At 36.3% G+C, this 14,427-nt stretch overlaps 1 protein-coding gene across 3 annotated transcripts in view; it reads right to left on the reverse strand.

Moving 5' to 3' along the window:
- Positions 1–14,427, reverse strand: part of tnksa (tankyrase, TRF1-interacting ankyrin-related ADP-ribose polymerase a) — a 125,992-nt gene that overhangs the window by 38,724 nt on the left and 72,841 nt on the right. For 2 of the 3 annotated variants that reach the window (XM_051092811.1, XM_051092813.1), the window contains 3 exons: positions 5,032–5,052; positions 2,147–2,241; positions 1,882–1,948 (listed from right to left, as the gene is read on the reverse strand). In XM_051092811.1, coding sequence (XP_050948768.1) covers positions 1,882–1,948; positions 2,147–2,241; positions 5,032–5,052 — 183 coding nt within the window. The remainder of the gene's footprint in view (positions 1–1,881; positions 1,949–2,146; positions 2,242–5,031; positions 5,053–14,427) is intronic. The other variant, XM_051092812.1, reaches the window with a different exon arrangement.

The following is a 14,427-nucleotide window of genomic DNA, read 5'->3' on the forward strand; positions in this document are numbered from 1 at the left end:
ATTTGATTTATTTGAACGGCTGATTCATTCAGGAATAAAGCAGTTGTCTTTATGAATAGCAAATTGAATCACTGACTCACTAGATTTGTTAAAAACACGTTCATTCATAAAAAATGCCACAGTGTTTGAATGGAGATGGCGGCTCAGTTGTGACTTGTTTCAGACTATTTTTGATGACGAAATAGAGCAAAATCAGGCAATAGTGTTATAGTCAGACAATGTCACTTAATATTAACTTCTTGTTTATTTAACTGTTGTATTAAATCAATATCTCATTTACAAACTCCCTTAAAAATAATTAAAAGCTGTTACTCATCTTAGTTCATAACGATCTTACAAAGTTCCATTATAATCAATGAAGCTCTCTACACTGCACAATGAATCTCTTATTTACACTCTCTCTACGCTTTGTTTATGAAAGGATTCGCGCGATATGTCTGTGATACATTACTCAACGTTGCAAAAACATGTAGAAACCTTCGAAGCTCCCCTCCGCGCAAACACAAATACGCTGATAGGGTCAGTCGCACATGGTGCTCCTAAATATTTTTCATAGTTTTCAGTCACAAATGCAACTGAAATGGTCGCACTGTAGAGCCCTGATTTTTGTCATGGGCTTCTGACTTGCTTTGCACGTTTGCTTTGTAAACACTGGGTTGGTACTTCCACCTACGTGACGCGTAACATTTCCAATGTCACTAGGTAGAAGTTGAGCTAGTGCAAGACAAGCATTTGTGGTTAAAAAGTACATACATTTAATGCTAGACGTTTCACTAGATAAGACACCTGTTCTTTGGCTGGGATCATGTAGAGCCCTTTGAAGATGCACTGAAACTGCACTTTGGACCTTTAACACTTTGGTTAACATTAACATCTTGGATGACATGGAAGTGAGTAAATATGGCCATATTTCAATAGAGGTAATTATGAATAAGATTTGAGTTCAGCGGAGAGGATTATCAGTGAAATTTCAGTCTTTTCCTCACAAAGATCTAATGGACATCTTCAAAAGACTTGGAATATAACACCCAAGTAGTATGGACCACTTTGATGGTGCTTTTTGGAGCTTGACCGACTTAACAAAAGTTTTTCTTTTTGTGTTTCATGACATGGGGTGAATGAGAAAATCACTTTTGGGTGAATTTCCTTTTAAAGCTTTTTGAGCTGCAAGTAAAAGGAGTGAAACAAAAGCTCCCGAGGAACTCAGGAACATCAAGATAGTGTCAGGTGCTCACAATGCATCTGTGTCCGATAAGACGATACTTAATTGTCTTTCTGATCACTGCGCAGCACATTTAATTGAATATAATGATTGAGGGGGCTTAAGGAGATCTGGGGAGCTTCTGATTTTGTGATAAGCTCTCCTGAGGCTGAGAATACTCTGTTCTGCTCTGTATCAGGCTCCAAACATGGTTGTAGAGACAGATTGGCCACTCCGCAGGGCTCTGTTGACACACTGAGCATGGGAGAACACACCGGGAGCACAGTGTTCCGTATATCAGCTTTGTAAATAAAGGAAGCTGAGCTTAAAGGCCATACTCTGTGGAACTTCAAGCTCGAGAGAGTTTGTTTACTCTGAAACAGAGTGAACTCAGACAGTACAGGACAAAATTAGGAAACTGGAGTAATTGCTCTGTCCACAATGATGGTGAAAACACTGCATAGCATGGGAAACAGGATTTTGAATCAAAGACAATATAACTGTGGACAAAAACCAAGTCTATGACAAAATGACTTGCAACTGGTTAGGACAATTAAAAGGTTGCATCACTGCATTGTTCCTGATTAGGACAAGTTGCTTAACTGGAAACAATTCTGTTTGTTTTCCACACTGATCACACTAAAATACACATGCACACCCATTCAGGTTTTCGTGCTTACCTTTAGCAGTAGCTCTGTGACCTCGTAGTGTCCGTATGAGCAGGCGTTGTGTAGAGGAACAAGACCACTAGGGATTGCAAGAACAGAAAACACACACACAAAATCATTCACGCCCCAAATGTGCTTTTCCTTTAAGTAATATATGGACAAAGGAAGGCTAATGAACCAAAGCTTTTACCAGAGTGGAAAAATGTAAAACAGCTCATAAAAACCACCTTTATTCCAAAAAAAAAGTAAGGAGAAAAGGAGACATAAGCAGACATACCCTTTATCTTTAGCGTGAACATCAGCACCATGTTGCAGAAGAAGCTGAACTATTCGGACTCGGTTGTATCCGGCTGCCAGGTGCAATGGAGTAGACTACAAGAAAGAAAAGAGGAAGACAAAAAGAGTTGTGACAAAACTGCCCGATTATCGGCGCCAATATTAAGCATTTATTTTAGGGCTATCTGTATCTGTCATTTTCAAAACCAATTCACCGATAAAATAATTCAAAAGCATCTATAGAAAGCTTGGCCTTGTTATTCTTAATTTTGACATTCATTTTTATTTTTACACCAGATATATATCAGTTATTTGTCTACTTGATATGTAATAATCAGTATCAGCCCTAAAAAACACATACTAGTCGACCCCTAATAAGATGTACACTTTTGTTCATATAGTGTGCCGGCATACAGCGGCGTTGCGCTAAAGGCGTCCCGAGTTCGAATCCCAGCTCGTGGACCTTTCCCGATCCCACCCCCTCTCCCCCACTTTGCTTCCTCTCTCAAAATAAAGGACTATATATAAAATATACAGACAACTGTTCAAAAGTTTGGGTTAGTAAGACTTTTATTTATATAATGATTTACATTTTAAACATTTAAACAGAAAGCAGTTGTTTTATATTGTAATTATATTTTACAATATTAAATATGATCATAAATATGGTACAAATATGATCAAATAAAGGCAGTCTTGATGATCATAAACAAATGTTATTCTACTAAGAACATTTAAAAAAAATCTTACTGACCTCAAACTTTTGAAGCCTTGACAATGTAAAACACCCAATGTAAAACAGTGCCAATAGCCAGCTTTTACTACTTTATATCTCTTTAAAAAGTATTACCAAAGTCTTTTTCTAAAATCAGGCCGCCTAGGGACCAAGGGAGGTCTTGGTTTGTCAAACATGTGAGGGAAGAACTCATACTCTGGTTCTCCTCTAGAAAGAGCTAGGCTCATGACTGAATTTTGCTGTAAGGAAGTCACACTTCATTGCAGCTCTGTGGCTTGTAAGCCTGCCTGACAATCCAACCCTGTGCAAGTCTTCCCGTCTTTCTGAGACTGATGTAGAGTTTAAGTATTGAAACATAGGATAACGTATTCAACACCATGTATCTATCTATGTACTGACGCACACAGCGGGGTATAACAACAGTTCCCTCATCACAGCGTGATCGCTGCAAAAACTCACATCGCTCATATTCTGCTAATGGCATTTGTTATGAGAGCTAATTAAAGACAGCGACTGATATTTGAAACAAGAATTTAAAAATAAGTCAAATTAAACAGAGGTCTGATGGTACACATTTTAAAGGGATAGTTCACCCAAAAATAAAAATTAGCCCATTATTTACTCAACCTCCAGGCATCCTAGGTGTAAAAATCCTGGCATTTTCAAGCTTTATAATGGCATAGGTGAGTGTTTTTTTTCATCAGGCCAAAACAAGTCCAATAAAGTGCAACCATTCATAATAAAAAGAGTCTCTAACGGGTCCGGGGGCGTGAATAAAGGCCTCCTGTAGTAAGTCAATGCATTTTTGTAAGAAAAATATCCATATTTAAACGTAAGAATCACTTTAATCTAGCTTGTGCTGACTGGTTGTACATGGAAGCAGCTCAGAAGTGACGAACGTGGACGCACTACGGAGAAACAAAAACAAAACAACGGTCGTGAATTAGAAGTACAAAAGAGGATTTCTAAAGAAAAATGTTGGAGGATTTCGATATAAGCCTCCTTGCTAAAGTAAGGAAACCTCACTTCCTTTGCTCCAGTAAACAAACGTTGGTTTTCACTAAGCTAACTCTAACACTAAGCTCGATTGAAGTGATTATTAAGTTTTGAATATGGATATTTTTCTTACAAAAACGCATCGATTCACTACAGGAGACCTTTATTCACCCTCTGTAACTGTGTGAGGCACTTTTTATTATGGATGGTTGCGCTTTTTTGAACTTATTTTGGACTGATGAAGAGAAACACCCGCCTATGCCAAACTAAAGCTTGAAAATGGGAGGATAATTCTTTATATAACACCAGCTGCATTTGTCTGAAAGAAGTAAGTCATATACACCTAGGATGCCTGGAGGGTGAGTAAATAATGGGCTAATTTAGCAGTAATTTTCATTGAATTAATCTTTCTCTTTAAACAGTTCAAATGAAAAACTAAACTTTTAGGCGTCAAGCCATTCATGCATTCAAAAACAAAACAAACAAAAAGAAAATCGACAAGCCAATCGAAAACAATCAAACAAAATGAGGACCAGGTGGCACAAACAAAATCAAATCCCCGTAAAGGTCTCCAATGAAATGCAACAAGCCACACGGTTGTAAACCATCACAGCCACATACTGATGCGAGCAAAGCACAAGACGCAAACTCCACGTGTTCCCGCACGGCCTCCTGCGGTAAGCACGGATCATTCACCATACCGCTGAAAATGCACAAAACAATGAGAGATCGATCTAGACGGAATTGGAAAATTGCATTGTGCCCTTCAATTGCAAAATAACAATAACAATATGCAGTGACGAGCTTTCGTCGGCATGCACACCAGGTTGCTGGAGGTTGTAAAAGATGAGAAACAAACTGAGCGAAAGTGTGAGTGGTGGGGTGGAAAGCTATAGCGGTAGTGGAGATATATTTAAGCTCACTTATCAAGCAGGTGGTACAATACAACTCCTCTTTAAGACAGAGTTTTCACACAAGGTTTTACCCTCTAACACCTTCACCCCAATCCACTGCATTCATAAAGCTGCAGTGTGTGAAAAAAAGAAGCAAAATGGCCAAATGTGACAATGAAAAAATAAAAAAAGTAAAAATAAAAAAAAATTCAACAAAGATTAAAATGAGTGCAAGCTCAGAAAACAAAAAATTAAACTTACCAGCATTTTTTGAGATGTCGACTGATAGACAATGTCGTCAGAATGACGAATAAAACAAAAGAGAACAAAAACAAAAACAAACAAAAACAAACAATGATATAATGACAGCATTATGTAATTCTGGCACACCCTGTAACAATTCCTTGTCTTTTGTCCTCTAACTTTACTTGGGACAAGCCACACATACCACACTGGCATCACCATATTGTGACTGAGACTGAAATGACATGATTTCAACACAGAGGATATGCAAACAGACCAAGCAGTCCATCATTCGTTTTACTATCCAGAGAGCTCAGGCTGACTTGACAGAAGAGTTGGTACTGATTCAGTGGCACTCAACCAAAACTCATTTCAGGCAGCTGTGACTGAGATATCGCACATGTGCTGCTGGTTTTCGTGATTCATGCTGTGGCAGAACACTGTGGTCTGCTGACGTGTTTAGATCATCCACTGAATTTGTATTATCAGCTGCAAAAAAACACCTTTTTTCACAGGCTTTGTTCACTGGAACAAACCAGGAGGCAAAAAAGCCAAATTGTTGTTATCAAAAAATAAAACCTTTTGTCTAAAACTTCATTAATATTAATGCGTAAAGTACATGCAAGCTGGTGCTTCTATTAAAAATTGCATGCTTACCATCTATTAACCAAAGCAACAGGCCTAACACTAAACCATTTTAGGCTGCAAGGAATAAGAGTATTTCCCTAATACCATAAATGGGACCCTGGACAACAAAACCAGAGCTAAGGGTCAATTTTGGAATTTAAAATTTATATAATAAATAAGCTTTCCATTGATGTATGGTTTGTTAGGATAGGACAATATTTGGCTGAGATACAGCTATTTGAAAATCTGGACTCTGAGGGTGCAAAAAAATAAATAAATAAATAAAAAATAAAAATGTTGAGAAAATCGCCTTTAAAGTTGTCCAAATGAAATTCTTAGCAATGCATATTATTAATAAAAAATTAAGTTTTGATATATTTACAGTAGAAAATGTACAAAATATCTTCATGGAACATATCTTTACTTAATATCCTAATGATTTTCAGCATAAAACAAAAATTATTCATTTTGACCCATACAATGTATTGTTGGCAGCTGCTACAAATATACTCATGATACTTACGACTGGTTTTGTGGTCCAGTGTCACAAATGTAAATTTGACCCATTCTAAATAATAATACACACAAACACCCACCGATTTTTTTTCTGTACCATAAAGTCTGCTTTAAATAGGGATTACTTGTTGAATCGATCTAAACAAAACCCAGTTTGCACACTATGAAAGATCATATTCTCAATCTCATTTGGTACCACAGATATTGAAGTATCAACGTCATTCTCAGACTGATATAAATTAATCTGACATCACATCAGCACTTGAACTACTTCCTAAAGAGCGTTATGTTTAACAGTAGCAGTAAACATAAGATGCCCCAAGACCGACCCCTGGGGAACACCTAGTTATTTTACCTTGTGGGAAATATTCATCTGAGGATTTTCGAGCAACCTGCAATCTTGCATATGAAACGAGTCAGGAGGCTGGATCACCATGGCGACACAGTCATACAGTAGCCATGGCTACACTCAATCACTTTGGCCCCTCCTGCCAATCTGTCCGCCCTACCCTGAGCAAACAGGACTAACAGGAAAGACGCATCTTTCAGAAAGCACACAAGTTCTCTTGTGCTCTCTGCAAAACGAAAAGACAAAAATATAATGCCAGCTTAACCGTAGGCTATTAAATCTGAGATCTTCAATCAATTTCTTTAAGGGCCCGACACACCAGCAGAATTGCCGTCTCACTTGAGAGCTGTTCCTATTGAATCATTTAAGATGGATGTGTTGCCGAAAGACGTACAGCTGGAAATATTACCCCCTACATACTTCAGATCGCAACACCCTGAGACTGTTTAAAATGGGTGGAATGCTAAAACGAGCTTTTGCTTTGGTTTAAGGGGATGGAATTTGCAAATAATGAAATTCGGAGTACCCTCAGTGCATTTGGCTCCGTCACATTATGTCTTTCTGGTGCTGGCAGAAACAGTAGACAGGTGAACTAGAGCGAAGATCTGTGTCGATTCAGCTGGCTTCAAACAGAAAGCGACCGTAAGGCTATGTGGCAGGGTTGACCTTTTGCCAGCAGACCCTGAAGTGTGAGAGAGAGGTCATTCAAATGAGAAAGTGTTTAGGTTACTCTGCCCATTCAAACATTGGCTGGCAATAAGACAAATCACTGCACACTGAAACTGGCATAGTCTGCGACAACATTGAGAGACTCAATTTTTTTTTGTTCTTTTGTGCAGATTTCACCCTTGTCGTTCCTTGTGTTCAGAACACAAATTAAGATATTTTTGATAAAATCTTTTTTTTTTTGATAAAAGAGCTTTCTCACCCTGCATAGACAGCAATGCAAAATACCTTGCAAAAGCAATGCGAGATACAAAATCACATGTTCAGACAAAAATTCAGACAAAAAGTCAGAATTACGAGTTTATCAATTCTAAATTCATCTCTTAGAATTGAGAGTCTATATCACACAATTCTAAGAAAAACAGTCTAAATCGTTAAAAAAAAAAAAATCTGATACAAACTCAAATTTTGTGAGGAAAAGTCAGAATCGCAAGTTTTTAATTAATTCTGACTTTATTAAAATTGCGAGTTTATATCTCACAATTCAGAGGAAAAAAGTCAGAATTGCGAGATACAAACTTGAATGTGAGAAAAAAAGTCAGAACTGCAACTTTTTATCAATTCTGAATTCATTTCTTAGAATTACGAGTTTATATCTTGCAATTCTAAGAAAAAAGTCAGAATTGAAAGAAAAAAGTCAGAACTGCAAGTTTTTATCAATTCTGACTTCATTTCTTAAAATTGTGAGTTTGTATCTCACAATTCTGAGAAAAAAAGAGTCAGAATTGCAAGAAAAAAGTCTGAATTGTGAGTTATCAATTCTGACTTAATTTCTTAGAATTTCAAGTTTATATCTCGCAATTCTAAAAATAAAGTCAGAATTGAAAGAAAAAAAATCTGAATTGCGAGATATAAACTCGCATTTGTGAGAAAAAAGTCAGAATTGCAAGTTATCATCAATCCTGACTTCATTTCTTAAAATTGTGAGTTTATATCTTGCAATTCTGAATTTATAATACTAAACTTGCAATTGTAAGTATATCTCTCAATTCTGAGAAAAAAAAGTCTCAATTTTCAAAGAAAAAAGGTCAGAATTGCAAGATACAAACCAAATAAATCTAGTCCAAGTAAGTGTAAGAGACTTTTTCCATCTTAGCCAACACCACACATCCTGAATAATAATTCAGAAGTATTAATTTCACTTAATTTTAGTGCCTAGACAACAACAAACACTCCTTGTTTCCCTCAGAGTAGAAATATCCCATTGTCCACGTCTTTCCCTTGTCTTGCCATGGAGGAATGGTGACCTGTAACCATGCCAACGGTGAGTGCTTCTCCACAGCTGTTGCCATGACTGCGGTACATGCTATAACCAGCGTGAAATCCACACGGATGGAGCCTTTAAAAAAAACAATGCGTTGCTTGGCTAAGTAACCCTTTAGTGCACCTCCGTTAGTAGAGATTTACACATGAGAGTGTACAGAAGAGGGTCTTTCTTGTCCCTGTGCACCACTAAAGTAAACACCAGGTCCAGAGAGAGGCGTCATACTAGCTGCAAGCAAACAGCAGGAAGGGGCTACCGAGCACACTAATGCCAGTTACACGCTGAGAGGATCAATAAGACATTACCCCCTCTACCATGCCCGCAAAACGGGAAAAATACAGCTCGCAGACTCCTATAGGAGCTTCTTATTGCATACTGGGCTCTTTAATAAAGGAGCTCAAATCCCAAAGGGGACTACGCCTGGCTCCTCCGTCCTAATCACAACACTCACCCCACCATTAAAGACGTTCCCAGCAGAACGCTGAAGGCGTTAACGACCAGCGCGTCCGACGGGATGCTATTTCGAATCATGTGCCGTCAAGGGCTCAAGTTTTCCCAGGAGTCTATTGCTGGAAAGCAGAGACAAATAGTCATGTGCGATAATTAACTGCAGTAAAGTCTGTGTGTTATGAGAGAACGAGAGAGAGGGAAAAGAGATAAAGGCAGACGGGAAACACTACAAGCGCTCCACATAAGCAGCTGCTCTGTTTCTTACATCCACCTACGTTTCTACGGGGGCGCATCAGTGTGCAATGAGGGCCAGGAACAGACGCTTGGATAGACAAAATATTTGTTAATCTTCAGAAACATGGAAATGAAACAAAAAAAGTTGTGGCTGAATTAGCATATTCGCAACGGCAACCACTGCACAGATTGCACGTCGCTTGTTTTATCTCAGCCTGCGCAGTGAGGCTGCCTCAACTTGATACCTTATCAAAGATGGCAAGGCATATTCTGCCTTGTTCGTTTTACAGTCTAAAGGGGGGAAAAAAACAAAACAGCAATTCAGGTGACAGCAAGCTTCACCTGAAGTAAAAGAAAAATGAAGACAACACTATTGAGACATCTGTGCGTACACTACATCATAGTTTAAGAATCATTTCTAGGCTTTTTTTAATCATTCATTTTTGCAGGAAGCGCACACTAAAATGATCAAAACTGACAAAAGAGATTAATGATGTTACAAAAGACTAATATTTTGAATAAATACTGTCCCTTTGAACTTTTTTATTAATCAAATTATTTCTTAAGCATCAAATCAGCATGTTAAAATGATTTCTAAAAGACCATGCAATAAGTAATGGCTATTGAAAATTCAGCTTTGCCTTCACAGGAATAAATTATGTTTTAAAATACAATCTTTCTTCTGTGGGACATAAAATATTTTAAGTATTTTTCAGCCATACACTATGCAGGCCCATTTCTGCCACTCAATAAAAAAATAAAATAAAAATAGCTCAGAATTCTGACTTTTTGTCCTCAGAATTGTGCTTTAAACCCACAATTGCGAATTACAGAGTCAGAGTTGATAAACTCACAACTGCGGGGAAAAAAAAAAAAAACAAAAAAAACAAAACTGAATTGCTAGATATAAAACTCACAACTCTGACTTTTCTCAGAAGTTCCTATCTGACTTTATAATACACAATTGCGAGTTAGGTCAGAATTGTGCAATATAAATTCACAATTCTGAGAATGTATTAGTCTTTTTTTCCCCCTCACAACTGGACTTTACTATTTAAATTTCAGAGTTCTGAGGGAAATACAGTCTGAATTGAAAGAAAAAAGTCAGAATTGCGATTTTTTTGTTTTTATCAGTTCTGACTTCATTTCTTAGAATTGCCAGTTTATGTCTTGCAATTCTGACTTTATAACTCACAATTTCGAGTTTATATCTTACAATTCTGAAAAAAAAAGTCAGAATTGTGAGTTTTTACAAATTCTGACTAATTTCTTAGAACTGCAAGTTTATATCTTACAATTCTGAGAAAAAAAATCAGAATTGCGAGATTCAAATTAACATTTGTGAGAATTTTTTTTTTTTTAATCAATTTTGACAATTTCTCAGAATTGCAAGTTCATGACTTGTAATTCTGAGAAAAAAGTGCTAGATACAAACTCACATTTGTGAGAAAAAAAGTCAGAATTGCGAGTTTTTATCAACTGACTTCATTTCTTAGAATTGCAAGTTTATATCTCATAATTTTGACTTCATAACTCGCAATTGTGAGTTCATCTCACAATTTTGAGAAAAAAGCCAGAATTGCAAGTCAGAATTTCGAGATACAAATTTGCATTTGTGAGAAAAAAGTCAGAATTGCGAGTTTTTAATCAATTCATTTCTTAGAATCGCGAGTTTGTTGCAATTTTGAGAAAAAAGTCAGAATTGCAAGAAAAAAGAATTGCGGGACACAAACTCACATTTGTGAGAAAAAAAGTCAGAATTGCAAGTTATCAATTCTGTCTTAATTTCTTAGAATTGCAAGTTTATATCCCATAATTCTTACTTTATAACCCGCAATTGCGAGTTTGTATCTCACAGTTCTGAGAAAAAAGTCACAATTATGAGTTTTTATTAATTCTGACTTCATTTATTAGAATTCTGAGTTTAAGTTGTGCAATTCTGAGGAAAAAAAAGTCAGAATTTTGAGATATACTCACAATTCCGACTTTTCTCAGAATTGGGAGTTTATCTCGCAATTGTGACTTTTTCCCCGCTCACAAAGAAAGTCAATCTCACAAAAAAATAAAAATAAAATCTCACAAGCTCACAAAAAAGTCATAAAAAGTCAGAATTGCATGAAAAAAAGTCAGAATTGCGAGATACAAACTTGCAAGTTTTTATCAATTCTGACTTAATTTCTAAGAACTGCAAGTTCATATCTTACAATTCTGAGAAAAAAGTCAGAACAGCGAGAAAAAAAGTCAGAACTGCGAGATATAAACTCAGAGAAAAAAACTCAGCATTACAAGTTTGTACTATGCAATTCTGGGGAAAAAAAAAAGTCAAAACTGCCAGACGTAAACTCAAAATTGCAAGAAAAAAAATGTCAGAATTGTGAGATAAAATAAAACCGGCTACCATAATGCACAAAGTCAGTGTTATCCAACATAACACTGGGCTTCACTGATTTTCAATTAAAAGAAAATAATAGAGATATTTTTCCTGAGGGTGAGTATATAATGAAAGTTTGCATTTTTATGTGAACTATTCATTTAATGCCAGTTAACAATTTCTCTAAAAGAAAATGGAGTGGAATTTTATGGGTAACTTGAGGTAGGAAGATCAGATAAATACAAAATAACAACTGCACGACTAAGGAAAGAAACAAGCTTACTGCACAAGTTTAGTGTCATGGTAAAAAGTTCAGACGGGTTAGGCGTAACAGACTACAGTGTATATTTAACATACAACGGAGCCCAGCTCAAAACTAATCTGAGAAAAAAGCAGCAGCGGGAAAGAGTAAAAACGTGGAAAGAAAATGAAAAAGTCAATTGTTCACCATAGAACAACTGTGACATGATTGATGGGATCTGCGGTAGGCGTACGGTAAGTGATTGTTTTTCCCTGAGCCCCTGTAGAAGGCATCTTGATAATGTGCTCCAGTGTGCTGTGTTAATAACGTCCTGCACTTCAGAGAGCTCCATCATTTTTAAACCCGGACCGTGGCAAATCTCACACTCTGGAGTACGCATCCTATTCCCTCTCACACACACTCTCACAAGCATGGCTTTCAATCAGTGTTCAGAGACATTGTCTAAAGCTAGCATGGCACTGATAAATTCTTTTCCACTTCAAGAAAAAGAGTGAGGGCAAGCCATTCGTCTCTGCTTTGATTTTACGCTGATTTCTCAGAGGTCAGAGGAGACCACAAGCAAGTTAAAGAACGCAAGCAGGTGATGAAGCTAATCTAGACCATTTTTCCAACTGACATCACATATATACAAGAGGTTTGGTGTGGAACCGACCTTAACTGACCATAAAGCTCAGTTAGAGAGTCTGGATTTTCAGCCACTCCGAGGTGGGGTTTTTATAACACAAATCAAGGCATAAACAGCTAACTACAAGAGTGAAAACAACATGAACTCCACTAAATATCCCACGTACATTCAGAGTACATGTAGCACTATCACCTGATAGTTTTACTTAAAGGGATAGTTCACCCCAAAAATTTTGATTTTGTTAATGAAAATAATGATGAAAATATGATGAAAAATATTTGTCTTTCTAAATATGCTAACTGATTTTAAAATAAAAGCTTAAACTCTCGCTCTGTGTTTACACATTTTGATGTCCACATATTCAAAAAAATGGCTGTAGCATTTCTGTTGTAAAGAAATGGCCAAATAACAAAGATTAGGTAGAAAACTGAATTAAATATCGGCTAAAGGCCTCTGATAGAACGCAAAATTTACGTTATTTTTTTCTATTGTTCAAACATTACATATTTTCACAGTTTTGTTCAATAATACCATATGATTACTTGCTTTTGATACTTTATTTGAACCAATCATTACTGCCTCATTGCTATTATTTAAAGTAATTAAACCCTGTTGTTTGCTTAGCTCAAATTTTTATTATTTCAAAAAATGTATTATAATTATCCGATTATTCGATTAATCGTCAGAATCGACTGGTTATTCGATTTGATATATGTATTTATTATTTTTATTTTTTTTAATTACATACATGTGTGTGTGTATTTATATATACATAATTAATATACACAATACACTAATATTTTATGTAAACACCAACTTTAATTTCGCATGCGATTAGTTGGGATTAATCGTTTGACAGCCCTAATATTTTTTATTTTTGTTGGAAATAAATACTGCTGTACAAGCCTCTACTACGCAAAAGATTCATGTTTACAGTTGCCAGATATAGAGTTCAAATTCCCCAATCAAAACCTTTATGTTAAAAGTATATATTTTTTACCTTCATATCATTCCAAATGTGTTTCACTTTCTTCTGGATCATTTAAAAAGACATTCTAAATAATGTCTTAGCAGTTTAGTTGTTTGTGTGTGTGTGTGTGTGTTGGTTTGGACCCTATTAATTAAGATTGCATGGAAAAAACAGTAATTAAAAAAAAAACATTTCCAATGATGACATGAATTTCCTTATTTGGTAATGTATCCCTTTAAATCAACCAAAATTTGGTCAGTTATATATTATTATATACTTGGGTATTGCGGCACTATATAACAACAGTCAGTAATTAACTTCAGCCATGTACACATTGCAGATAAATTCGGTTGTCAGTTCACCTTTTACTCATTAAATCGCACTCTGTACACACATAATTCACTAAAATACGGGAGCGACAACCACATTCGACTACCGCATTAACTCCCGAAAAATACAGGTAGCGACAACCGCATTTACAGACATACGTTATTTGTTAAAAAAAAGTGTCTTTAGCCAAAAAATAGCAGATAGCAAACAGCTAAATTCTTATTCACTCTTGCAAGATGCCAAAATTTTGCTATGGTTAGAAATGCGGGAGTGACTGCTGTTTCCGTACACACATGGAATGATCATTTACGGAACTCACTCTCGGATTTAAATGTGGTTGTCACTCCTGAAACTTGCAGTGTGGCCTTCTTGACTGCATTCACACTAAACAGAAACTAAAGTGGTTCACACTGAATTCCAGATGCCCCTCTTTTCAGAACTACAAAGCTGAATTCTAGGAGGAATTACAAAATACTTTTAAGAATCTTTTCAGCATTGTAGTTCTTGAAAAGAAGCGGTATGGAAAATCAGTGTGAGCCACTTCTGTTTGTGGCTAATGTGAATGCAAATCAGAAGTGAATTCCACATTTTTATCTTTTGCAGCAAAACACAATTTAGATGTACTCATTTTGGTTCCGAAAACATACTGTTGAACATCAACACAGTGTGAAAGCAGACAAGAAAGACGTA

The sequence above is a fragment of the Labeo rohita genome, chromosome 21, assembly GCF_022985175.1.
Source record: "Labeo rohita strain BAU-BD-2019 chromosome 21, IGBB_LRoh.1.0, whole genome shotgun sequence".
In the NCBI taxonomy this organism is placed as follows: domain Eukaryota; kingdom Metazoa; phylum Chordata; class Actinopteri; order Cypriniformes; family Cyprinidae; genus Labeo; species Labeo rohita.